We start from the raw sequence: 26,388 nt of genomic DNA on the forward strand, positions 1-26,388 counted from the left end.
TAATGCTATTAAGACTGTGGAAATGAGGATCAACTTCTGCCAACATACCCTTACCTGCACTCCGCCCCTTGGAAATTAATGGTCAGGCTGTGTCTGTGGTTGAGTCATTCAAATTCCTAGGGACCATCATTACTAATACATTGAAGTGGGACAAGCACTTTATACTCATCACTACGAAAGCCCAGCAGAGATTATTCTTCCTATACCAGTTTAGGAAACTTAACATCTCAGGGCACATCCTGATGGATTTTTACTGAGCCATCATTGAGAGGGTTGTGACCACCTCTATCACGTTTGGTTTCCTGCCGCCTCCTCCTTCTCCAAGTACAAATTGCAGTGAGTGGTCCATTCAACAGAGATCATTGGCTGTCAACTACCAACATTAAAAGACTTGTTCGTCGCTAGTGCAAAGAAAGGAACTGAAAAATTTATTGCTGACTCCACCCACTTTAGCAGTCACCTATTCACCAAATTGCCATCAGGGAGAGGCTACAAATCCATCACCATCAGGACTACACGTCACCTCTGAAGCTTCCTTCCAGGAGCTATTCAGCTTCTCAACAAAACTCATTCAGGTATAATACCCTAACTGTCCCTGCACAACATTAAATTGTCTTTCCTGCTCTCCTTAGTCTGTTGATAATTATTGAACCTGATCATAAGTTCACATTTATTTAAGGTTAATTATTGACATTTGCACGTGACTATTCTGCTAATTGTTGATTGCTCGTGGTTTTTTGCACTATTGTCTTGTAAATTGTTGGTTGATATGGTGCTCTCTATTATGGTATTGTCCTATGAGTTTATGCATGGCACAGAACCATAATCAATTCTGGTATGTTTCACATACTGGCAATAAAGTGACGAACAAGAGAACATCTGCAGATGCTGGAAATCCAAGCAACACACCCTGCCGAACGGTTTCGGCCTGAAACGTCAACTGTAATCTTCCCCTGGATGCTGCCTGGCATTTTGTGTATATAGCTGGCAATAAAGTGATTCTGATTCCCTGAGCCTAACAATGACTTTACTTATCTTCCCACAGATGCCCCCGACCTGCTGAGCATTTCCAGTGTTTTCTGTTTCTGTTGGATTTCCAGAATCTGCAGTTATTTCAACTTTCGTATAGACGTTCCTATTTTTCCATATCCTAAAGGCATGAGGGTTGGTAGGTTACTTGGCCACTGTAAAATGCTCTTAATATGTAGGTTAGTGACAAAATTTAACAGGAGTTGAAAGGAATGAAGGAAGAATAAGACCATAAGATATAGGAGCAGAATCAGGCCATTTGGACCATCAGGTCTGCTCCGCTATTTCATCATGGCTGATCCAATTTTCCTCTCAGCTCCAATATCCTATCTTCACCCCGTATCCCTTCATGCCCTGACCAGTCAAGAATCTGTCAACCTCTGCCTTAAATATACATAAGGACTTGACCTCCACAGTCGCCCATGGCAAAGAATTACATAGATTCACCCCTCTCTGGCTAAAGAACTTCCTCCTCACCTCCATTCTAAAAGGATGCCTCTCTATTCTGATGCTATGTCCTCTGGTCTTAGACTCTCCCACCATAGGAAACATCCTCTCCACATCCACTCTATCAAGGACTTTCACTATTCAACAGGTTTCTATGAGGTCACCCTTTATTCTTCTGAATCCTAGTGTATACAGGCCTGGAGCCATCAAACGCTCTTCATATGACAAACCATTCAATCTTGGAATCATTTTCATGAACCTCCTTTGAACCCTCTCCAGTTTCAGCACATCCTTTCTACGATAAGGGGCCCAAAAGTGCTTGCAATACTCCCAGTGCTTTATAAAGTTTTAACATTACATCCTTGCTTTTATAGTCTAGTCCCCTTGAAATGAATGCTAACATTGCATTTGCCTTCCCCACCAGACTCAACCTGTAAATTAACCTTTAGGGAATCATCTACAAGTACTCTCAAGTCCTTTTGCACTTCAGTTTTTGTATTTTCTCTCCATTTAGAAAATAGTCAACCCTTTCATTTCTTCTACCAAAGTGTATGACCAAACACTTCTTGACACTGTATTCCATCTGCCATTTCTTTGTCCATTCTCCTAATCTGTCTGTCCTTCTGTAGCATCCCTACTTCCTCAAAACTACCTGCCCCTCCACCTATCTTCAAATCGTCTGCAAACTTTTCAACAAAGCCATCAATTCCATCATCCAAATCATTGAAATATGACATGAAAAGAACTAATTGCATCACAGACCCCTGTGGAACACCACAAGTCACAGGCAGCCAGGCAGAAAAGGCTCCATTTATTCCCACTTGTTGCCTCCTGCCAATCAGCCACAGCTTTATCCAAGCCAGAATCTTTCCTCTAATAAGTTAGAGGGAAATTAAAAGTGGGAATGGGAATGCTCTGAGAACTGGCATGGACTCAATGGGATGAACGGTCGTCTTCTATGTCATGAGGAAACATAAAATAAAAACAGATTGTAATAACTCTTATAGATTGTCAAAAGAAATAGATTAAAAAAAGCTAATGTGGGTTATTTTCAGACTGAGTCAGAAGAATCCTGAATGGTAGCCGATTAGGAAAAGGGGAGGTGCAACGAGATCTGGGTGTCATTATACACCAGTCTTTGAAAGTGGGCATGCTGGTACAGCAGGCGGTGAAAAAGGCGAATGAATGCTAGCATACCATCAGATAATAATCTCTTTTCCTGTTTTTGCCACCAAAGTGGATACCCTCACATTTATCCACATTAACTTGCATCTGCCATGAATTTGCCCACTCACCTAACCTATCCAAGTCACCCTGCATCCTCTTAGCATCCTCCTCACAGCTAACACTGCTTCGTGTCATCCGCACACTTGGACTTGACTTGACTTGACTTGAGATCTGACATAATGATCATTTTGTTCTCCGTTACACTTGTGTACTGAGGGATGACAATAAACAATCTTGAATGTTGAATCATGAATATTATCTGCATGAGCTGCAACCTTCAGAGATTCTTGGATACAGAGACCAGGGTTCCTTCTTTGGTTCATTTTCATAATTATGAATATCCTGGCCTTATTGCTTCCCCCCTAAAATGAATCACTGCACATTTTGCAAGTGTAACGTTCCGTTATATTGGCTCGTATATGTCTAGGGGAAATCCCACCCAGCACCTGCCTCAACACTCCCCACAGGGTCAGTCGCCGCCTGAATCAATCCCAAACATCAATCATCAGCCAGCACACCCAGTAAATTTTAACAAGTACACTTTATAGATATTACTAATTCTATGACATTAATATAAATTTGATACAGAGAGGAAAGTAATGGAAAAAAAAGGCGCCAACACTTATCAAAGTCCAAGTTCTTCGCGCGCTACTGTTGGAGCTCAATCGATTCCGGACGACCACCCGAATCCTGTCGACTCACGGCTCAGGACCACCCGAAGTGATCGACCGGAGCCTCTCCGCACGTCCACCGTCCTCCTCGTCTCTCCTCAGACTCCCCGCCAAAAACCCGTCCACCGTCCTCCTTGTCTCTCCTCTGACTCCCCGCAAAAAACCCCGTCCACTGTCCTCCTCGTCTCTCCTCCGACTCCCCGCCAAAAACCCGTCCACCGTCCTCCTCGTCTCTCCTCCGACTCCCCGCTAAAACCCCCACACGTCCACCGTCCTCCTCATCTCTCCTCCAACTCCCCGCCAAAAACCCCGTCCACAGTTATATGATACAGCATTGTATCCGAAAACAAAACGATACATGACCACCCATTGGTTAATAGCACCCTGCTATCTCTAATAACCCAAGCAACTGTCTAGTTAGAGACTTTCTCAGCATTCCCCAGTATAACATAACAAAAGAAGCCATTTTAAATTAAACAAAAAAGAAAGACCCCGTCCACACTCTCCCCCCACCAATAAAAGTCATGCCCTCATGACGTTAACAGAGTTCACCAGTGCTCTTTGTAAAACACAAAACCCCACCCAGGTGCATAAAGCAGTGACATAACTTTCCGGGGCAGTAGAGATCACACCCTGTTCTCCCGGCGCTGTATAAGTTAGTCTCTCCGGGGGATGCCTACTCCTCTGAGGCCTCTGTACTTCCTCTGCTGACTCTCCCTGTTCAGACACCACAGGTGACCCCCCCCCCCCCCGGGGCCTATCTGTCGGACCCTCCCCCTCACCGGGACCCCTCAGCCCCTGTGAGCCCTCTGGCTCAGGTTCTGGCTCCACCCTCTCCTCCCCCAATTCCGGCTGTAATACAGGCGGCTCTGCAACACCCTCCCTCAGTTCCCCTAACAGTGATGGAAGGGCCAGGAGCCTCTTCTCCCGGCACCGGGGAATCAGCGAACGGATACAGGTACCACACATCCGAATCATCATCTTCCAATGACGTATCCCTTCTCGAGGTGGGGACTGGCCCCGTCTCTTTCGCAGCAGGCTCTTCCCTCGCCCCACGCCCTCGCAGCTTCCTCGTACTAGCCGTAAACTCCCATTCGAGCTCTGGGTCTACCTTCACCTCTCGATCCAGAGGCAACAGGTGGTTCCGACGGAGAACCTTGACAGGCCCCTTCCCGTCCTCGGGTCTCACACGGTAAACAGGGAGATTCGGCATCTGACTCTCCACCACATAGGGGGTGGGCTGCCCAACAGTCCGCCAACTTGTGCTTACCAGGTAGTCCTAAATTCTGGATAAAGATTCGGTCTCCCGGCAATAGCTGGAGGAACTTTACTTTCTGATCATACCTCTTCTTATTCCGCTGGTTCTGCTTGGTGGCTGCCACCTCAGCCAACTCGTACGCCCTTTTCAACTCTCTCCTCATATCAGACACGTACTTCAGACATGGCTTCGAAGGTATTTCACCCGCTTCAGTCCCAAAACACAGATCAATGGGCAACCTCGCTTCCCGTCCGAACATCAGATAGTAGGGCGAGTACCCCGTAGCATCATTGGGAGTACAATTGTAACAGTGAACCAAATGGGCGATGTGCTGACTCCACTTACTCTTCTGTCCGATCTCCAAAGTGCTAAGCATGTCCAGCAGGGTCCGGTTAAACCTCTCGGGCTGAGGATCACCCTGTGGGTGATAGGGGGTGGCTGTGGATTTCTCAACCCCAATCATACCCAGTAATTCATGGATAAGCCTGCTCTCGAAGTCCCGTCCCTGATCACTATGGATCCGCCGGGGAAGGCCATAATGAACAAAGTACTTCCCCCATAACACCTTCGCCACTGTAGTCGCTTTCTGATCCTTAGTAGGAAAAGCCTGCGCATATCTAGTGTAGTGATCCGTGAGGACCAAGACATTCGCGGTGTTGCTGGTGTCTGGCTCAATAGACAGGAAATCCATACACACCAGGTCCATGGGTCCCGCACTCTGCAAATGGGACAAAGGAGCCGCCTGCGCAGGCAAGGTCTTCCTCCTGATGCAACGACTACAGGTCTTACAGTATTCTTCCACCTCCCCCCTCATCCAGGGCCAGTAAAACCGGTCCTTGACTAATCCATAGGTCTTCTCTACCCCTAAGTGCCCGGAATCATCATGTAGTGCCTGGAGCACAGTCTTCCAATACTTCTCAGGCATGACCAGCTGCCAGCACTGGGGGTGGTCTGGAGGCAATGTGACCCGGTACAAGACGTGGTTCTTCAGCTTCAACCGAGGCCACTCCTTCAGTAGTAGGGGAACGGAGGCATGTTTCACCTTCTCCACCTGCCCCATATCACCCTGGCTAACCGCGTACCAGATAGTGCCAATGCTCGGGTCATCATGCTGAGCCGCCTCCACTTCCTGGGGACTCAACTCCGGCAGCTGCCTGTTCCTCAGAGCAGTCACATTACAGTAAACAGTGGGCAGCGCGTCATCGTCAGCCCCCAGTTGATCTACTGCCCGATCCGTTCCCATCAGTGCTCCTACTTCCCCGTCGCTCCCAACTTGACACATGGCGTTTACTCCTGGGGCAGGGACACTCTTCCACTCCTCAGCCGTGCCCGACTCATTGTGCGCCCGACGAGACAGGGCATCTGCATCGATGTTCCGACTCCCCGGGCGGTACTTCAGGCTGAATTCATAGGCAGACAAGGCTGCTAACCACCGGTGCCCAGTAGCGTCCAGCTTTGCCGAGGTCAGGATATAAGTGAGGGGGTTGTTGTCAGTTCTCACCTCAAACTGGGCCCCGTATAGGTAGTCACTCAACTTGTCCACCACTGCCCATTTCAACGCCAAGAACTCCAGCTTGTGAGTGGGATAGTTTCTCTCAGATGGCGACAAGCTCCAGCTGACAAACGCCACTGGCCTCAATCTGTTGCCCTGTTCCTGGTACAGGACAGCCCCCAGACCCTCGTGACTGGCATCAGTGTGTAGAACATACGGCTTCCGGGGATCAGCAAAAGCCAACACCGGGGCCTGCGTCAGCGCCCTTTTTAGAGATTGGAACGCCTCCCCACATTGAGCATCCCACCTCAATCCAAAAGGCTCCCCCAGGTTTAAGTACCCTCCTACCTCCGGCCCTCGGTCTCCCTTCCTCTTCCTCCCCACAGGTGGATAACCACACAACAGCTGGTTCAATGGATGACTCATTTTCGCATATCCTTTCACGAATCGCCGGTAATATCCGCAAAACCCCAAAAACGAGCGTAAGGCGCTCACCTTCTGAGGTCTCAGCCAGGTGGTCACCGCGGCTATCTTACCCGGATCAGTGGCCACTCCATTTCGCGAGATTATGTGCCCGACATAACTGACCGACGTCTTACAGAACTGACATTTATCCAGGGAAAGTTTTAACCCTTCCTCCTTCAGCCGACTCAGCACCTTCAGCAGTCGCTCCTCATGTTCCTCCAACGTAGATCCAAACACTATCAGGTCGTCCAGGTACACCAATACCTCCAGCAGGTTCATGTCCCCCACTGTCCTCTCCATGAGCTGCTGGAAGGTGGCTGGGGCCCCCGAGATGCCTTGGGGCATTCGTTCGAACTGGAAAAATCCCAGGGGGCAGATAAAGGCCGTCTTCTCTTTATTGGTCTCACTCATCGGAATCTGGTAATACCCACTCCGCAAATCCAATACGCTAAACCACTGTGCGCCACTCAAACAGGCCAATGCGTCTTCCACCCTTGGGACCGTATATTGGTCGGGAACAGTGCGCCGGTTCAGGGTCCTGTAGTCCACGTACATGCGTACCTTCCCATTTTTCTTCCTTGCCACCGCTATGGGGGACGCATAGGGGCTTCAGGACTCCGCGATAATCCCTGCATCCTTCGACTGCCGCAAGTGCTGCCGCACATCTTCCACATCTGCTGGGGCCAACTGCCGTGACCTCTCTCTAAACGGGGTGTCATTTGTCACCCGAATAATGTGCCAAGTGCTCTTGGAACATCCCACATCAAACTCGCCCTGAGAAAAGACATCCCCTAACCTCAGCATCTTCTCCACCAGCCTACTCTTATACGCCGGCGGTACAGGGGAGTCTTCAAAATTAAAGGCTTCCTCGGTCAGCCGCCCCCCCCGTTCTCCAATAGTTTTCCTCCAGCGGGCTTCACGGGAGCGTTGGACATCACCGTCACCGGGAACAAGTGCGCAAGGGGCATCCCGCGTTTAAAGGTGATCTCCCGCTCCGTTATGTTCCTTACCATCACCCCCATCCGCCGTGCCTGTACAGCTGAGGGCCTCTGCAATTCAGGTCTCACCAGCGCCCCAGCCGGGAACCGGGACTCCCCTTCCAGGTCGTCTGGGGCGTCTACTAGCAGGGCTCGCCCGCCGGTACTCCAGGGAATCTGGGGGTCCCCATCACTAATGCCGCCTCCCCTGGCCGTATCACCTTAGGCCTCGCCTGAGTGCACCACACCGTCCCTCGTTTGCACCCAGGATCCAGCCCCTGGGGGTCACCCACTCCTTCATACACCGCTCGGAAAACTAGGTGTACCGAGAGGGTCTCCAGAAAGTTCTCCCCCGCCTTCTTCTTACAGGCTCCCAAGAGCCGTCGCACCAGAGGGGAGTTAGTCCCCGCTAGCAGGGCAGCACCACCGGTTTCCACCGGGTCCGGACAGACCAACACCAGCGTCTCAAAGGCTTCCGACACTCCCACATCTCCCTCCGAAAATTCCAATCTCACTGACAAGTACCCATCGTACAAGTAATCACCATCACTTATGCCCCAAACCTCCAGTGCATTAAACAGAGTTACTGGCAAATGCTTCAGATATTTGTTGTAGAACGACCGGTACAGTAAGGTAACTGCGACCTGCTGTCAAGGATGGCTTTCGCAAAGATTCCCTCTATCCGTAGGGACACGCTGGAACGGGGTCCCACCAGTCCATCCAGAATTTGGGCTTGTACTTTCTGGGGTTCCATAACTGTTTTCTGGGAACGTGTTCCTCCCGAGATTCCAGTCCGTTCCCTCACTGAGCCTCTCCTAAGTTTCCCGACACCTCTCCCTTCTTAGTGGCCCGGGGGCCCTCCAATTCACACCAACTTACAATGTTATCTCGATCCATCTTCGCACCACTTAACGCGACGACTATTACAGCTTTACCGAAAATCCAAATCCAGGACAGTAGCCCCCACTTGTAATGTTCCGTTACATTGGCTCGTGTATGTCTAGGGGAAATCCCGCCCAACACCTGCCTCAACACTCCCCACAGGGTTGGTCGCCGCCTGAATCAATCACAAACATCAATCATCAGCCAGCACACCCAGTAAATTTTAACAAGTACACTTTATAGATATTACTAATTCTATGACATTAATATACATTTGATACAGAGAGGAAAGTAATGAAAAAAAAAGGCGCCAACACTTATCAAAGTCCAAGTTCTTCGCGCGCTACCGTTGGACCTCAATCGATTCCGGACGACCACCCGATTCCTGTCGACTCACAGCTCAGGACCACCTGAAGTGATCGACCGGAGCCTCTCCGCACGTCCGCGGTCCTCCCCGTCTCTCCTCCAATTCTGCGTCAAAAACCCCGTCCACCGTCCTCCTCGTCTCTCCTGCGACTCAGCGTCTCTCCTCTGACTCCCCGCCAAAAACCCGTCCACCGTCCTCTCCGTCTCTCCTCCGACTCCCCGCCAAAAACCCATCCACCGCCCTCCCCATCTCTCCTCCAACTCCCCGTCTCTCCTCCGACTCCCCATCTCTCCTCCGACTCCCCGCCAAAAACCCGTCCACCGTCCTCCCCGTCTCTCCTCTGACTCCCCGCCAAAAACCCGTCCACCGTCCTCCCCGTCTCTCCTCCGACTCCCCGCCAAAAACCCGTCCACCGTCCTCCCCGTCTCTCCTCCGACTCCCCATCAAAAACCCCCGCACGTCCGCCGTCTTCCTCGTCTCTCCTCCGACTCCCCGCCAAAACCCTGTCCACCGTCCTCCTCGTCTCTCCTCCGACTCCCCGTCAAAAACCCCGTCCACCGTCCTCCTCGTCTCTCCTCCGACTCCCCGTCTCTCCACCGTCCTCCCCGTCTCTCCTCCGACTCCCCGCCAAGAACCCCTGCACGTCCGCCGTCCTCCTTGTCTCTCCTCCGACTCCCCGTCTCTCTTCCGACTCCCCGCCAAAAACCCGTCCACCGTCCTCCTTGTCTCTTCTCTGACTCCCCGCCAAAAACCCATCCACCGTCCTCCCCGTCTCTCCTCCGACTCCCCGCCAAAAACCCGTCCACCGTCCTCCCCATCTCTCCTCCGACTCCCCACCAAAATCCCGTCCACCGTCCTCCTTGTCTCTCCTCCGACTCCCCACCAAAAATCCCCGCACGTCCGCCGTCCTCATCTCTCCTCCGACTCCCTGTCTCTCCTCTGACTCCCCCCAAAAACCCCGTCCACAGTCATATGATACAGCATTGTATCCGAAAACAAAATGATACATGACCACCCATTGGTTAATAGCACCCTGATATCTGTAATAACCCAAGCAACTGTCTAGTTAGAGACTTTCTCAGCATTCCCCAGTATAACATAACAAAAGAAGCCATTTTAAATTTAACAAAAAGAAAGACCCCATACACAAGAAATAGTTAGATGTAGTTCAGAACTCTGTCAACTTTGACTCTGTCAGTGGTTATTGAGTTTCTTTTAAATTCAGCCTTTAGTCTCATTACTTTCCCCATTTTGATTTTTTTTGCTTTCAGTTCCTCATTCTCTTTAGATCTTTCTGCTATTTTCAGGAAGTGATTGTGCACCTTCTGTGAAATCAGAAATTCTTATTGAAACGTATAAAATCCTAAAGGGATTGGACAGGCTAGATGCAGGAAGATTGTTCCCGATGTTGGGGAAGTCCAGAACGAGGGGTCACAGTTTAAGGATAAAGGGGAAGCCTTTTAGGACCGAGATGAGGAAAAACTTCTTCACACAGAGTGGTGAATCTGTGGAATTCTCTGCCACAGGAAACAGTTGAGGCCAGTTCATTGGCTATATTTAAGAGGGAGTTAGTTACCCCCTGATCCCTTGTGGCTAAAGGGATCGGGGGTACGGAGGGAAGGCTGGTACAGGGTTCTGAGTTGGATGATCAGCCATGATCATACTGAATGGCAGTGCTGGCTCGAAGGGCTGAATGGCCTACTCCTGCACCTATTTTCTATGTTTCTATCTTTACTTTTTATTGTCATTTCGACCATAACTGCTGGTACAGTACACAGTAAAAACGAGACGACGTTTTTCAGGACCATGGTGCTACATGAAACAATACAAGAACTACACTGAACTACGTAAAACAACACAAAAACTACACTAGACTACAGACCTACCCAGGACTGCATAAGGTGCACAAAACAGTGTAGGCATTACAATAAACAATAAACAAGACAATAGGCACAGTAGGTTGTTGTCAGTCCAGGCTCTGGGTATTGAGGAGTCCGATGGCTTGGGGGAAGAAACTGTTACATAGTCTGGTCGTGAGAGCCCGAATACTTCGGTGCCTTTTGCTAGATGGCAGGAGGGAGAAGAGTTTGTATGGGGTCCTTCATAATGCTGTTTACTTTGCGGATGCAGCGTGTGGTGTAAATGTCTGTAATGGCAGGAAGAGAGACCCCGATGATCTGCTCAGCTGACCTCACTATCCGCTGCAGGGTCTTGCGATCCGAGATGGTGCAATTTCTGAACCAGGCAGTGATGCAGCTGCTCAGGATGCTCTCTGCAGAATGTGGTGAGGATGGGGGGTGGGAGATGGACTTTTCTCAGCCCTCGCAGAAAGTAGAGATGCTGCTGGGTTTTCTTTGCTATGGAGCTGGTGTTGAGGGTCCAGGTGAGGTTCTCCGCCAGGTGAACACCAAGAAATTTGGTGCTCTTAACAATCTCTGCAGAGGAGTCGATATTCAGTGGAGAGTGATCACTCCGTGTCCTCCTGAAGTCAACAACCATCTCTTTTGTTTTGTTCACATTCAGAGACAGGTTGTTGGCTCTGCACCAGTCCGTTAGCCACTGCACCGCCTCTCTGTATGCTGACTCATCATCCTTGCTGATGAGACCCACCACCTCCATGTCATTGGCAAACTTGATGATGTGGTTCAAGCTGTGTGTTGCAGCATAGTAGTGGGTCAGTAGAGTGAACAGCAGTGGACTGAGCCCTGGGGGACCCCCCCCATGTCCAGTGTGATGGTGTTGAAGATGCTGCTTCCAATGCGGACTGACTGAGGTCTCGCCGTCAAGAAGTCTGGGATCCAGTTGCAGAGGGAGGTGTTCAGGCCCAGAAGACTCAGCTTTCCAATCAGTTTCTGAGGAATGATTGTGTTGAATGCTGAACTGAAATCTATAAACAGCATTCGAACGTACAACATAATAAAAAAACACAACAAGCATAAAGAACATAATTTTTAAAAAACACAATGGATATATGGTACTGTGCAAAAGTGTAAGTTGCATATATATATAGCTATGGTGCCCTATACCTTTCCACTGTACTGTATTTGTCAATGTGGAGCGGAGAACGAATTTGTAAATCTGGTAGGAGCAAAGGTTAGGAATGGCGAGAGTGTGGGACAGGTGGCAGAAAAGGAGTGCCGGGGGTGGGGGGGTAAGGAGGTTGCTGATGCGGGTAGACACGCTCAGCCCTGAGGCACCAGACAAGGTCATTTGATTCCAAACTATTTGTTTATTGATCATTATAGTATGTGTCTCCAGTGCTGCCCGCTCCCTCCACTTTTCCTAACCATGGAATTCCCCTCTCCCTGCCCCATCCCAATCTCAATCCACAATACAGACCCATATCAAAATCAGGTTTATCATCACTCACATTTGCCATGAAATTTGTTGGGTTTTTTTTTGCAGCAGTACAGTGCAACACATAAAATTATTACAGGACTGTGCAAAAGTCTTAGGCACCCTAATATATATGTATATAATAGAGAGAGACCATGGATTTGCACCTTGGAAGGTTTCCAGGGCTCAGGCCTGGGCAAGGTTTATGGAAGACCAGCAGTTGCCCATGCTGCAAGTCTCCCTCTCCACGCCACCAATGTTGTCCAAGGGAAGGGCATTAGGACCCATATAGCTTGGCACCGGTGTTGTCGCAGTGCAATGTGTGGTGCTCAAGGACACAACACGGCTGCCTCAGCCAAGGCTCGAACTAGCGACCTTCAAATCACTAGACAAACGCCTTAAGTACTTGGCCAGGCATCAGTATAAAGTACTGATGGCAGCAAGTGTGGTGGGGTGGGTTAATGAGTGGAGGTGTTGATCAATCTGACAGCTTGGGGGAAATAACTGTACTTAAGTATAGTGGTCCTGGCACTGATGCTGCGTGGCCTCTTCCCTGATGGGAATGGAACTAACAGTCCATGAGCACCGTGGGTATGCTGGCCTTTTTCCAGCACCTTTCAGTATATATATGTCCTTGATGGTGGGTCAGCTGGTGCCTGAGATGCACTGGGCAGTTTTAACTACCCATTGTAGAGCCCTGTCTGTTGCAGTGCAGTTTCTGTACTACACAGTCGTGCGGCATGTTAGGATGCTCTCAATTGCGCATCTATAGAAAGTCACGAAGTTTCCACTGCTGTGCTGCTGCTGTGAAGAATGGTGTGAATGGTGCGACTTTTCCTGAAGTCAATAACCATCTCCTTTGTCTTGTTGACATTGATGAAGAGGTCAATGCCAGGCCTCAAGCTCTTCCATTTCCTCTCTGTAGGACATCTCGTTGTTGGTGATAAACTGTAGTATCATCGGTGAACTTGACAATGCGGTGTTTAGCCATGCAATCACGTGTGAGCAGAGTGTAACAGCAGCGGGCTTAGCACGTGGCCCTGGGGAGCACTCACTGGGGATGATAGGGAAGGAGGAGCAGTTGTGCATTTGAGGTCTTTTGGTTAGGAGGTCCAACACCCAGTTGCACAGTGGTGTACTTACAGTGAGGAATAGGAGCTTGTTCACCAGGGTCTGTGAGATAATAGTATTGAATGCTGGAATCAAATCAGAAGCAGCATTCTGACGTAAGTGTCCTTGTTTTCTAGGTGTGTCAGTGCCAGATGCATGACAGACTCAATGGCATCTGTTCTGGAGTGGTTCTGTCGATTAGCACATTGCTGAGTGTCCAGTGTGGCAGGAATGCAGTTTTTGATGTGTGACATTACCAGCCATTCAAAGCATTTCATAATGATTGGCATCAGTGCCCCTGCGTGGTAATCGTCTAGTTCTGAAGCTGTAGAGTTCTTTAATACTGGGATGATGGCAGCTGATTTGAAGTAATTAGGGCTAACCGTGAGGATGGTTAAGGAGGGATGCAGGATAAATGTATGAAGAATCAGAGGACAAACATAAGGTCTTATACAAATATCTCTAAACTGTACTCACTGAAGACACTGCATCAGAATCAGAATTAAGTTAATTATCACTGATTTATATAATGTGAAGCTAGTTAGAGAAGGAATGGTAATGTTCTGGAATATGTAATCATTAAAATAAAAAGGTACTAGATGTTACAGGGTACTGAATAGTGAAAAATTCCCAGGGCTTCATAAGATGTATCCTGAGCCAAGTGCTGGTAGATGGGATTAATAGAGGTCTGATTGTTACTACAAAAATAACAATAAAAAACATTCTGCTTGCAAGAAGAATGTATGAACCACTGATGGATGAACCATTGATGCAGCAAAATTCATGATAACTGATGTAGTAAGCCAGGTGAGAAATCTCCACTGCAGGCCATATTTTACTCAATACAATAAGAAACAAAAAAAATAGACTCTCAGCACTGCAGACATCATCTTTCAGATGGGTTTATACATGTGGTTCCAAATGTTTTAAATCCTGTACATCACTACCTACCTATCACGTATCCCAATGATCATTGACCTATGATTATTGATCAATTCAGTTATCAAATAAAGGGATATAGAGCTGCTGAAGAAGAAGCAAAGAATATAAATACAATCATTGTGCAGTTTCAGTCAACTAACAAAGGCACTATTGTGTATGTTCCTTAGAAACCTTTCAAAATTCATATACACATACACCTGTAAGTATCAGGACAATAAAAATAACCATTAGAATAAGCACATTTTTGAACACATACCGCAATCTCTCTGCATGCAGACATGGAAATTCCAGTTCCTTCAATCTGTTTAAGAGCATACTCTTTCTCCTCGTTCCTGCCAAAAGAAATGAAAAGGTCAAAACTTCTAAATAAAGTGGTAAAACAAAAGTTGAACATTCTTTTTCTTCAGAACCAGAATCAGGTTTAATATAACCGGCATGTGCCATGAAATGTGTTAACTTAGCAGCAGCAGTACAATGCAATACATGACAATATAGAAAGATAAAATAAAATTTAAATTAAATCAATTACAGTAAGTTCATATATATATATATATTACGTAGATTAAAAATAGTGCAAAAACAGAAATAATGTAGATTAAAAATAAAGTGAGGTAGTGTTCATGGGTTCAATGTCCATTTCGGAATCGTATGGCAGAGTGGAAGTAGCTGTTCCTGCTCGCTGACTTTGTGCCTTCAGGCTTCTGGACCTCCTCCCGATAGTAACAATGAAAAGAGGGCATGCTCTGTGTGATGGAGGTCCTTAATAATGAACATCGCCTTTCCGAGGCACCACTATTTGAAGATGTCTTGAATACTACAGAGGCTAGTACCCAAGATGGAGCTGAGTAATTTTACAGCTTTCTGTAGCTTCTTTCAGTTCTGTGCAGCAGAAAAATGAAAATAACAGACTCCAATTACCAACTTACAATCATTCCCAGACTGAAATATCTTACAGCAGGAATAAATGGTTTTCAATGTGGCACCTCTGTCATAAGAGAAATCTTCAATACATGCAATGTAATATTTGAAGTAGAAAAGAAAGGCTGGGGCTAATTTTATAGTACGTGACTAAAGACAGCGTTTTGCTACGTTAGGAATGCAGATGCTAAGATATGATGAGAAATGCAAGATTTTTCATTTGTGTTTGAAATCTGACAGTTGATGACTTCTACGATTACAAACTTATATTGGGAAGGGACCTATACAATATCATTTTGTTCTGTTTAAGGTGGGGTTATTAAGGTGGGCCACTGAATTTCAAAATTCAGCTTGGTGAGCTGAGATCATAAGTACAGATACGTATATTGAGAACGTATGATACAGTGGATTCCAGTTAATTGGGACAAATCGGGACCAGTACATTTTGGCCCAAATAAGTGGTTAAAAAGGTATAGAAGAGACAAACTACCACTTAACTGTGTAACAAATCATTATTTAAATGAAATACAGAATAAATTAGAACACAACCAAAATGACTACAGTACTATAAGATTGTGAACTAGTTCCTAATAGTTACCAACAGAGGAATTCAATCAGTGTACGCTGACATTTGATTAACAGTAAACTAGACAAACTGGTGACCCGTTGGGGCACCCTTTGAGAGAAAGGCAGTGCAGTCTGATGTGATGTGCTTTAGAAATTAAAGAAGAAAAACTCAGTTTATTAAAGAAGAAAGACGCGTAGCACGACAAATATAGCTCCTCCTCGTTTGACCAAGGACACTTTTGATGACAACATTTCTGGTTGATCTGCCACCCTTCAAGAATACTCTAACATTTTCATTTCTTTTTCCCCGGCTTAAAGCCACATACAGCTGACCATGCTGGAATACTGGTTTCTCCGGATAAATCGACACATTCTCCATGGTTTGGCCTTGTGCCTTATGTATAGTCATAGCAAAGCATGACTGTATCGGGAACTGGCTCCGCTGACGAGGGACATCTGCCCCTTCTGATAAATTGAGAGTAATCCTTGGGGTCACGATAATGTCATTTTTGAACGCACTAATGTTTATTTTTGCTACGATGGGATTGTCGTGCAGTTCTTCCACCATCATTCGAGTTCCATTGCAAAGTAGTAGTAGTAGTAGTAGTAGTAGTAGTAGTAGTAGTCATATTTTATTGTTCCCGGGGGAAATTGGTTTTCGTTACAGTTGCACCATAAATAATAAATAGTAATAGAAATAGTAATAGTAATATTACTATTAGTAAATAGTAATAGTCATAGAAATAATAAATAGTAATAGCATAGTAATGGAAAATAGTAATAAATAGTAACAAATAAATAAAGCCTTGGTGGATCCAAGTTCCTCATTGAAATGATGGGCGATCCCCTCTTTAATTCCAGTTTATGTGGTGGCAATCCAGAGAGTTCGACCGAATCAAGGAATTCTGTTGGAAAATGAGTGGCGTTAGCCCCTTCACTTACGGCATTGAAGGAACAGTATTCTTTCATGATTCCAGGGAAGCGTCTAATGCATGTAAAGTTTATTTTTTGCATCATTTCATTGAGAGGAACCAAGATAGAATTCCTCGAGAACAGTTCTACAGGATTGTCCAATGTCGGGTCGATGAAATCAAAGCATTCTTCCATATTTTTTGCTGGCAGAATCATACCTTCAGGTAATTCGATTTCATCGTTTTCATTTCTCTCAATCTTGTCCTCTCCAACATCCAATAAGAACTCAGAATATCATCCTTCTTCCTCACTCAATCGCATGTTTCTCTTCAATTGAAACTTGATGAAGCTTCTCCATAAGTAGGATTTTTTAATGCATGAATTCTCCACATCAGCATCATTTCTGCGTTTCACAACTGCTGGGAGCTGACAGAAATCGCCACAGCAAATGGTTTAAAATACCCCCAAAGGCCTCATTCTTGCCACATACATCACAAAGAGTCCGGTCCACAGCTTCGAAGCTCTCCCTCCTAATCATGGGGCACTCATCCCAAACAATAAGCCTCGCATTTTGGAGTAAATTTACAGTATTGGTGTTTTTATCGATGTTACAAAGGGCATCTTCATTGACTTTGAGGGGTAGTTTGAATCTTGAATGCGCTGTCCTACCACCAAGCATCAATGTTGCTGCAATACCTGATGATGTTACAGCAATAGCAACACCTCCATCTCCCCTAACTTTAGCAAGGATCAAGTTGATAATAAATGTCTTGCCCGTTCTTCCTGGTGCATCAATGAAAATCACTGAAGAGAGGCTCCTTTCCAAGCAGTCACACACATATTCATATACTTCTCTTTGCTCATTATTCAATAGGGGTTCCTTCTGTGAAAGGAATTCCCGCTGTTTGTCTCTGTTCACGCAATTAGTTCACACAATAATTCCAGATTGCCAGCACTTTGAGTAATCGTACCGTTTTTTTGGTGTCGGCAAGTTATATTCTTCAAGTGTTTTGCCCAAGTTCTCAAGTTTCTTTTGGAAATACAGAGGAGCTTGTCCATTATGCCTCTCATCGATCATGATACTAGGATCATTGATAGTTCTCCTCTCCATTAGTAAGAAATCTTCAGACATTGCATTCTTGAACCAGTTCCATAATTGCTGTGGATTGTTGATTTCACTGTTTATTAGCAAGACGACAAACAAATCTCTCATTGCTCTGGGCTCTGCACATGCGTCGTGGTGTTGCGTCATGGTTTCCATGAAAGGTGGAATCGGCTCTGTGAGCATCGTGAGGCGTTGCTGAGGCTGGCCGTGCACATGCGTCGTGGTGTCGCGTCGCGGTTTCCATTAAAGCTGGAATCGGCTCGGGTTGTGGAAAGCGGGGCCTGTTGACTGACGAGTGAGCAATTTTATACGAATACATAACCTTGAACTTTGCATGTATTCTGTAAGTTGGCACTTTTTAAGACAATTTAGTCAAAAAAAGTGCCACTGTAATGCCCCGTTTGGGCTAATTAGAGGTCACAAACAGACAAACACAGCATGAGAATTTCAGTAGTATATAGATAAACAAAATCAGTGCAGACACCTAGTGCAGATAGTGGACTGCTTTCAAACAGTGCCTTTCACAATTTCATCCTCCAAATCTTCATTTTATGGTAACATTTAAGATGACTGTCGATACCTTCAAATTCTTCGTAGTTTTTAACTTGTTGAATTCATCATATTGTTTCATTTTCAATCCAGGCTGTTTCTGGGATCTCCGAGCCTGAATGCTTGAAACCACAGTGAGCAAAACGGTTCTGAATTGTCTTACTGATAATTACTCACCAACTATCAGTGAGAAAAATCACTGCTTCTTGAACACAAAACACACAATTGACACCATTCAAAAACTGTGACTTTGAGTGGAATGGTTGTTGGTGCCAAACAGGGTAGTTTGAGTATCACAAAACTGCTGATCTCCTGGGATTTTTCATATGCAACAGTCTCTAGAGTTTACAGAGAATGGTGACAGAAACAAAAAAAAATCCAGTGAATTGCAGTTTTGTGGGTGTAAATGCCTTGTTAATGAGAGAGGTGAGAGCAGAATAGCCAGACTAGTTCAAGCTGACAGGAAGGTGATAGTAATTCAAATGCCAGTAAGTTATATTACAAGAGATGTGTACAAAAGAGCATCTCTGAAAGCACAACACATTGAACTTTGAAGTGGATGGGCTACAGCATAAGACCACAGACATTCACTCAGTGGCCACTTTATTAGGTACTGGAGGTACTTAATAAAGAAAGTAGTTTCTAAGTGTATATAGAAGAAGATCATATACCCTATGCCAAGTTATTAACTGTAGTGATAACTAGCTTGATTACAGAATATCTTGACAGGAAGTTACAAACAAGCTAAGAGTTGCAAAAGAGGAAGCATGAAAAAAAGACTAGCAGCAATATTAAAAGAAAATCCAAACATATTTTACTTGCAAATAGTAAAACAATTGTAAACGAAAAGGTGGGCTAAACAAAGACCGAAATGGCAATATACATGTGAAGGCAGAGAATATAGACACAGACATCCCACCTCTCCTGGAAGCTCCGGGAGTCTCCCGCATATTAATAGTGGCTCCCTGATGCCCGCAAATTATATACAATATCCTGGAAATCAATTTTTTTGAGAGTGAGCGAGCGAGAGCATGAGAGAGCAAGCGCGAGAGCAACCATGAGAGAGAGAGCACGCCATGGCAGAGTGTTCCAAAAAAAGAAAATATAAAACGTACGTCACCCCAGACTACCCTAAAGTGTACCCTTGCCTAATAGGGGTCAAAATAATGACAGTGCTGCTCACTGCACTGTTTGCAACAATGACTTTTCTATTGCCCATGGTGGGTTAAGACTGTAAAAGACATGTTGAGGTGAGTTTAACAGGTGTCATTCATTCATTAGCATAGCTAACGTATTTAAACTAACTGGCTAGCTGCTAAGGAGCTACTCTACTGCAGACATCCCACCTCTCCCGGAAGTCTCCCGCAAATTGATGGTGCTACCTCCCTGAAATGAGCTTTTGCAGGGTGGGATGTCTGTGGACAGCTTATTAAAAGAGTATTTTATATTAGTCCTCATCAAGAAAAAAAGTGCTGCTGGAGATTTCAGGTAGTTGACATTTTACATTAGCTAAAAAATGATACAGGCGGTATGTGAATGGCCAGCGGTGCTTAATGGATATAAATCACCTGCTCTACATGGGATGCATCCTAGTTTGTTGAGAGAAGTAGATGAGGAATTGGCAGAGGTTAAGGCCAAATATCTGCATATTCAGGGGAACTGATGGCAGACTGGACAACTTCATGTGTTACACACTATCTGCATTTGTGGAAAGCAACAAGACAGAAAAATGGTTAAAAGAACACACAGGATCCTGAGCTTTATAACAGAGCAAAAGATTACAGAATAAAAATGTCATATTGAATCTTAACAAAACAACTGTTGGCTACAGCTGGAATGTTGTAACCTGTTCTGGTTCTATACTTTAGGAACTATACGAAAGAGATTTACTAAAATGATTCAAGGATGAATGACTTTAGTTATATGGATATATTAGATAAACTAAGTTTTCTTGGAAAAGAAAAAAAGCTATGAAGGAATCTAACAGAAGCATTAAGATAGGTAGTGACAGAGTATGTTGTGAGAAACTGTTTATATTGGTAAACTAGGGAACAATATTGGCAAGATTGGAAGTGAGCTGAGAGAAAAAAAAAATTGCATGGAATGGTTAGGGTAAGAAATGCAAGATCAGAGATAGATGTAGAGCTGCAGAAGATTCATCTGTTGTCTTCCAAAAGGAACCAGGTAAGTATCTGAAAGGAAAACACTTTACAATACTATGAGTTGAGGGTGACCAGTTGGATCAGGCTAATATAAATCTGGCACAGACGTGACAACTCCTTTCTGTGTTGTAACCATTAGTATCATGTTCTGCATCCTCCAATTTATTTTTTTTTTAAGTTTATAAACCTTTCTTTTAATTTCACCGTACCAGATAATTTTCTTGTGAATCACCAGCCTCGCAATTGTCTGACCCACATAACAATCAATACACTGTGGCCTGCTTTGAATTTGTTTAGATTCTATGCAAATTCAATATTACACTTGATTCTTATATTCCACATCTTTTCTATTGTTCAGGAATGTTCCATAATGGACATCCTTCACGAGTTATGGGAGTAACAGCCAGTTAATACAAATAAGAACCAATCTCAGATGAGGTACAATACTGTGCAAAGGTCTTAGGCACATTTATATCACTAGATCTAAGACCTTTGCACAGTACTATATTTATCAACATGGAAAGGAGAGCAAATTTGTAAATCTTGTGAGGGCAAAGGATGTTGGCTATGGGTGAGAGTGGAGCATTGCATAAGGGGTAAGGACAGGTGTCAGAGAGGACTGCCAGGAGCGGGGGAGTGGGGTGGCATGGGTGCCACCCAGGCCCAAGTGATTCAGACCTGAGGTTTATTAATCACTACAGAACGTTTCTCTGGTGGTTTCCGCTCCCTTCCCTCTTTCCCAACCATAATTCCACTTTCCCAGCCCCCTTCCCACTCTCAGTCTACAACAGAGACTCATATCAGAATCAGGTTTATCATCACTCACAATGGCTCATGAAAATTTATTCTTTCTGCGGCAGCAGTGAAGAGCAATTCATAAAATTACTATAGTACTATGCAAAAATCTTAGACACTCTAACAATATACATGTGCCTAAGACTTTTGCACAGTACTATATAAGCAACATACAGTAGTTCATATTGTTTTACAGTGAATTCCCTTAGCAATACTGCTTTTAATCTCTTCTTAACCCAATTCTAAACCCTACACTCTTCCAAATCATAACTTTGGTATTTAAAATATAGCTTTTTACTTTTGTAATGAACACAAAATACCACCTTAATAGGTAGGAATTCTATTAGCTTTTCCCCACATTCTCCATAATTCATTAGAGGCTCATTTGTGCAGTCCTGCAGATGGGTCTCAGCCGGAAACATTGGCTGTTTACTCTTTTCCATAGATGCTGCCTGACCTGCTGATTTCCACCAGCATTTTGTGTGAGTTGCTTTGGATTTCCAGCATCTGGAGAATTTCTCGTGTCTGTGTTCTGTAAAATTCGTTTCTATTTAATCTTTTCAGAATCCCTCAAAAGCCTGCGCATTGAAAACAAATGCAAAACAAAATTGAAAAAAGTGGTCTATTTTATTAGGTATTCCTAAAATATTGGGCACTATGACTGGTTTTATTAAATAAGGAAATAAGGATTTGTTAAGACTGTTCCCAGTAGGGGTGCAATCATAGGTTAAATCATGAGGCTCTAGAATTCATTTTCAGGTTAGCACTAAAAATTAATTCCAGATTATAATGAATATATGGATGAGGAAAAGAGATTAAAAGAGTAAAACAAGTTTGAGATATTGTATGTGATTACAACATGTATGATTACAGCTATTCATTTGCCTGACTGCTAAATATTATCATCATCATCAGTGTTGTTTAAACCTCTAGTCCAGGGTTTCACAAGAGGAAGTTCCGCAAGAGGTGGTGATTAAAAAAGAAAAACATAGTTTTTTGAACTTTGCGCAATGCGAGCGCTCACACTCACAACACGCTGGAGGAACGCAGCAGGTTGGGCAGCATCCATGGAAACGATCAGTCAGTGTTTTGGGCCTGAACCCTTCATCAGGACTGAAGAGGGAAGGGACAGAGGCCCTAAAAAGAAGGTGGGGGAGGGTGGGAAGGAGAAGGCTGGTAGGTTCCAAGTGAAAAACCAGTAAGGGGAAAGATAAAGGGGTGGGGGAGGGGAAGGAGGGAGGTGATAGGCAGGAAAGGTGGAGAAGGAATAGGGGAAAACACAATGGATAGTAGAAGGAGGTGGAACCATGAGGGAGGTGATGGGCAGCTGGGGAAGGGGGCAGAGTGAAATAGGGATAGGAGAAGGGAGGGGGAGGGAATTACCGGAAGTTGGAGAATTCTATGTTCATACCAAGGGGCTGGAGACTACCTAGACAGTATATGAGGTGTTGCTCCTCCAACCTGAGTTTAGCCTCATCATGGCAGTAGAGGAGGCCATGTATGGACATGTCCGAATGGGAATGTGAGGCAGAGTTGAAGTGGGTGGCAACCGGGAGATCCTGTCTGTTGTGGCGGAGGTGCTCGACAAAGCAGTCCCCCAATCTGCATCGGGTTTCACCAATGTAGAGCAGGCCGCACCAGGAGCACCGGATGCAATACATGACCCCAACAGATTCACAAGTGAAGTGTTGCCTCACCTGGAGGGACTGTTTGGGGCCCTGAATGGTGGCAAGAAAGGAGGTGTAGGGACAGGTGTAGCACTTAGGCTTACAGGGACAAGAGCCAGGTGGGAGATCCGTGGGGAGGGACATGTGGACCAGGGAGTCAATAGACAACAGACAATAGGTGCAGGAGTAGGCTTCTCCCCATATCCCTTCACTCCGCTATCTTTAAGGGCTCTATCTAACTCTTTTTTGAAAGAATCCAGAGAATTGGCCTCCACTGCCTTCTGAGGCAGAGCATTCCACAGAACCACAACTATCTGTGTGAAAAGTTTTTATTCAACTCCGTTCTAAATTGTCTACCTCTTATTTTTAAACTGTGGCCTCTGGTTCTGGACTCCCCCAACATCGGGAACATGTTTCCTGCCTCTAGCGTGTCCAATCCCTTAATAATCTTATATGTTTCAATCAGATCCCCTCTCATCCTTCTAAATTCCAGTGTATACAACCCCAGTTGCTCCAATCTTTCAACATATGACAATCCTGCCATCCTGGGAATTAACCTCGTGAACCTACGCTGCACTCCCCCAATAGCTAGAATGTCCTTCCTCTAATTTGGAAACCAAAACTGTACACAATACTCCAGGTGTGGTCTCACCAGGGCCCTGTACAACTGCAGAAGGACCCCTTTGCTCCTATACTCAACTCCCCTTGTTATGAAGGCCAACATGCCATTAGCTTCCTTTACTGCCTGCTGTACCTGCATACTTACTTTCAGTAACTGATGAACAAGGACACCTAGATCTCATTGTACTTCCCTGCAGAAAGCAGAGAGGGGTGGAGAGGGAAAGATGGGGTCCTGTTGAAGGTAGCGGAAATTGCGGAAGATAATGCGCTGGATCTGGAGGTTGGTGGGATGGTAGGTGAGGACAAGGGGAACTCTGTCCCTGTTGTGGTGGCGGGAGGATGAGGTGAGGGCCGAAGTGCAGGAAATGAAGGAGATGCTGGTGAGGACATCATTGATGATGGCAGAAGGGAAACCACGATCCTTAAAAAAAGAGGACATTTGAGATGTCCTGAAATGGAAAGCCTCATCCTGGGAGCAGATGCGGCAGAGGCGGAGGAGCTACGAATAGGGAATGGCATTTTTGCATGTGGCAGGGTGGGAAGAGGTATAGTCGAGGTAGCTATGAGAGTCAGTGGGCTTGTAGACGATGTCAGTGGACAGTCTGTCTCCAGAGATGGAGAGCGAGAGATCGAGAAAGGGGAGAGAAGTGTCCAAGATAGACCAAGTGAATTTGAGGGCTGGGTGGAAGTTTCAAGTAAAGTCGATGAAATTGACGAGCTCAGCATGGGTGCAAGAAGCAGCACCAATGTAGTCGTCAATGTAGCGAAGGAAAAGTTAGGGAGCAGTACCAGAATAGGTTTGGAGCACAGACCGTTCCACATAACCAACGAAGAGGCAGGCATAACTGGGGCCCATGCGAGTGCCCATAGCTACACCCCTAGTCTGAAGAAAGTGGAAAGAGCCAAAAGAGAAGTTATTAAGTGTGAGTACCAGTTCCGCCAACCGGAGGAGGGTAGTGGTGGTGGGGAACTGGTGAGGTCTATTGTCCAGAAAGTAGCGGAGGGCTTTGAGGCCTTCTTGATGAGGAATGGAGGTGTATAAGGATTGGACATCCATAATGAAAATGAAGTGCTCAGGACCGGGGAACTGGAAGTTATTGAAGAGGTGGAGGGCATGGGATGTATCCCAGATGTAGGTGGGGAGGGACTGAACTATGGGTGACAAAATGGAGTCCGGGTAGGCAGATATAAGTTCGGTGGGACAGGAGCAGGCAGAAACTATGGGTCTACCGGGACTGTCAGGCTTGTAGATCTTGAGGAGGAGGTAAACCGAGCAGTACGGGGTGTGGGAATTGTGAGTTTAGCGGCTGAGGATGGAAGGTCTCCGGAGTTGATAAGGGTGGTGATGGTACAGGAGACAATGGTTTGATGTTTTTTGGTGGGGTCCTGTTCCAGGGGTAAGTAAGAGGAGGTGTCAGAGAGCTTCCATTTGGCCTCAGTGAGGTAGAGGTCCGTCCGCCAGAGTGCTCGCAATGGTGGGCAGTGACCCTGTTAGCAATCTTGTTAGAGGTCTCTTAGCCCAGTATAGCAGTGTGCAGTAGAATCATATTTATTTGTTGAGTTCATTTTCAGCTTTTGATGTAAAATAAGGGAGGCCATTGATAATTGGTGAGCACTGTTTTGAATGGAGGGGAGGACCAGGCTAATGGTGAGCGTGAAGTGTGTTTTCTGAGCATTGAATGGACTCACCCAACTTGGGTTGTGGTCAACCTCTCCCTCCCGAATTACCTCCCACATTGCGCCACTGACTGACGTATGGGAGCGAACACACTCTACTACTGTAGTAAAAAATTGGAGGTAAATTTTCATTCTAAAGACGGTCCAATATGACAATTTTTGAAGAAGAGGTGTGAGATGGAACAGAAAGATTCCAGGTTAGGCCTACGGACAATTCTGACAAGGTAAATGATGAAGAATTACAATTACCTCATTTTACTGCACTAGTGCAACAATGGATACAAAATGTCCGTCTTTACAATGACAGCTACTTACCAATGGGTTTTACATGGACTGATGATCTAAGTTGTCCTATTCCATTGTGCCTAGTCTGTGGCAAACAACTTACAAATGCAGCAATAGCTCCAGCAAAATTGCAAAGGCACTCAACTAAAAATCACAGCTATATGACACGTAAAATTGCTGATTATTTTAAATGGCTATTGGAATCTCAAAACAAACAGAGTAAAACCTCTGTTAATAATAGCCACAGTCAGTAAAAAGATTCAGGAAGCAAGTCATTTAGTAGCAGAACTTGTTACTCAGAAAAGGAAAAGTCACACAGTCGGTGAGAAACTAATAATGCCAGCATGTAAAATTATATTGGGTAAAATGCTAGGACAAGATGCAGTAAGAGAAATTGAAAAAGTATCACTCTCAAATAGTACAATAAGTTGGTGTATTGATGACATGTCACATAATGCTGAAGAGGTTTTGTGCGATAAACTGTAAAGCAACAGCTCCTCTATCCAGGTTGATGAGTCAACAGATTTCACCAATAAATGTCATGTTGCTGCATTTGTAAGATTTGTAAATCATAGTAAAATTCAAGAAAACCTTCTGCTGCAAAGAGTGGCCCGAAACAAGCAAAGGCCAAGACATATTTAATGTTTTGTCTTCATATCTGGAAACAAAATTTCTGTCTTGGAAGAACTGTGTTGGCATCTGTACTGATGTTGCTCCATCAATGGTTGGCTCAATGAGAGGTTTTGTTTCTCTTGTAAAAAAAAAGAAAATTCTGACTTTGTCACAACACAATGCTTTCTTCACAGAGAGGTGCTGATGTCAAAAACTCTAAAATGTCAAAAATGGAAAAAATTCTAGATGATGCTACAACAAAAAGGTTAACTTTATTAAACAAAGACCAGTTCACTCAAGTATGTTAACAAAAAA

The 26,388-nt window shown here is 45.3% G+C and overlaps 1 protein-coding gene across 8 annotated transcripts in view; it reads right to left on the reverse strand.

Annotated features, from left to right (window-relative positions):
- Positions 1-26,388, reverse strand: part of cdk19 (cyclin dependent kinase 19) — a 180,537-nt gene that overhangs the window by 151,673 nt on the left and 2,476 nt on the right. For all 8 annotated transcript variants that reach the window (XM_072246488.1, XM_072246478.1, XM_072246469.1 and 5 more), the window contains exon 2: positions 14,460-14,535. In XM_072246488.1, the coding sequence (XP_072102589.1) occupies positions 14,460-14,535 (76 nt within the window). The remainder of the gene's footprint in view (positions 1-14,459; positions 14,536-26,388) is intronic.

This window comes from Mobula birostris, chromosome 2, assembly GCF_030028105.1.
Source record: "Mobula birostris isolate sMobBir1 chromosome 2, sMobBir1.hap1, whole genome shotgun sequence".
Classification (NCBI taxonomy): Eukaryota; Metazoa; Chordata; class Chondrichthyes; order Myliobatiformes; family Myliobatidae; genus Mobula; species Mobula birostris.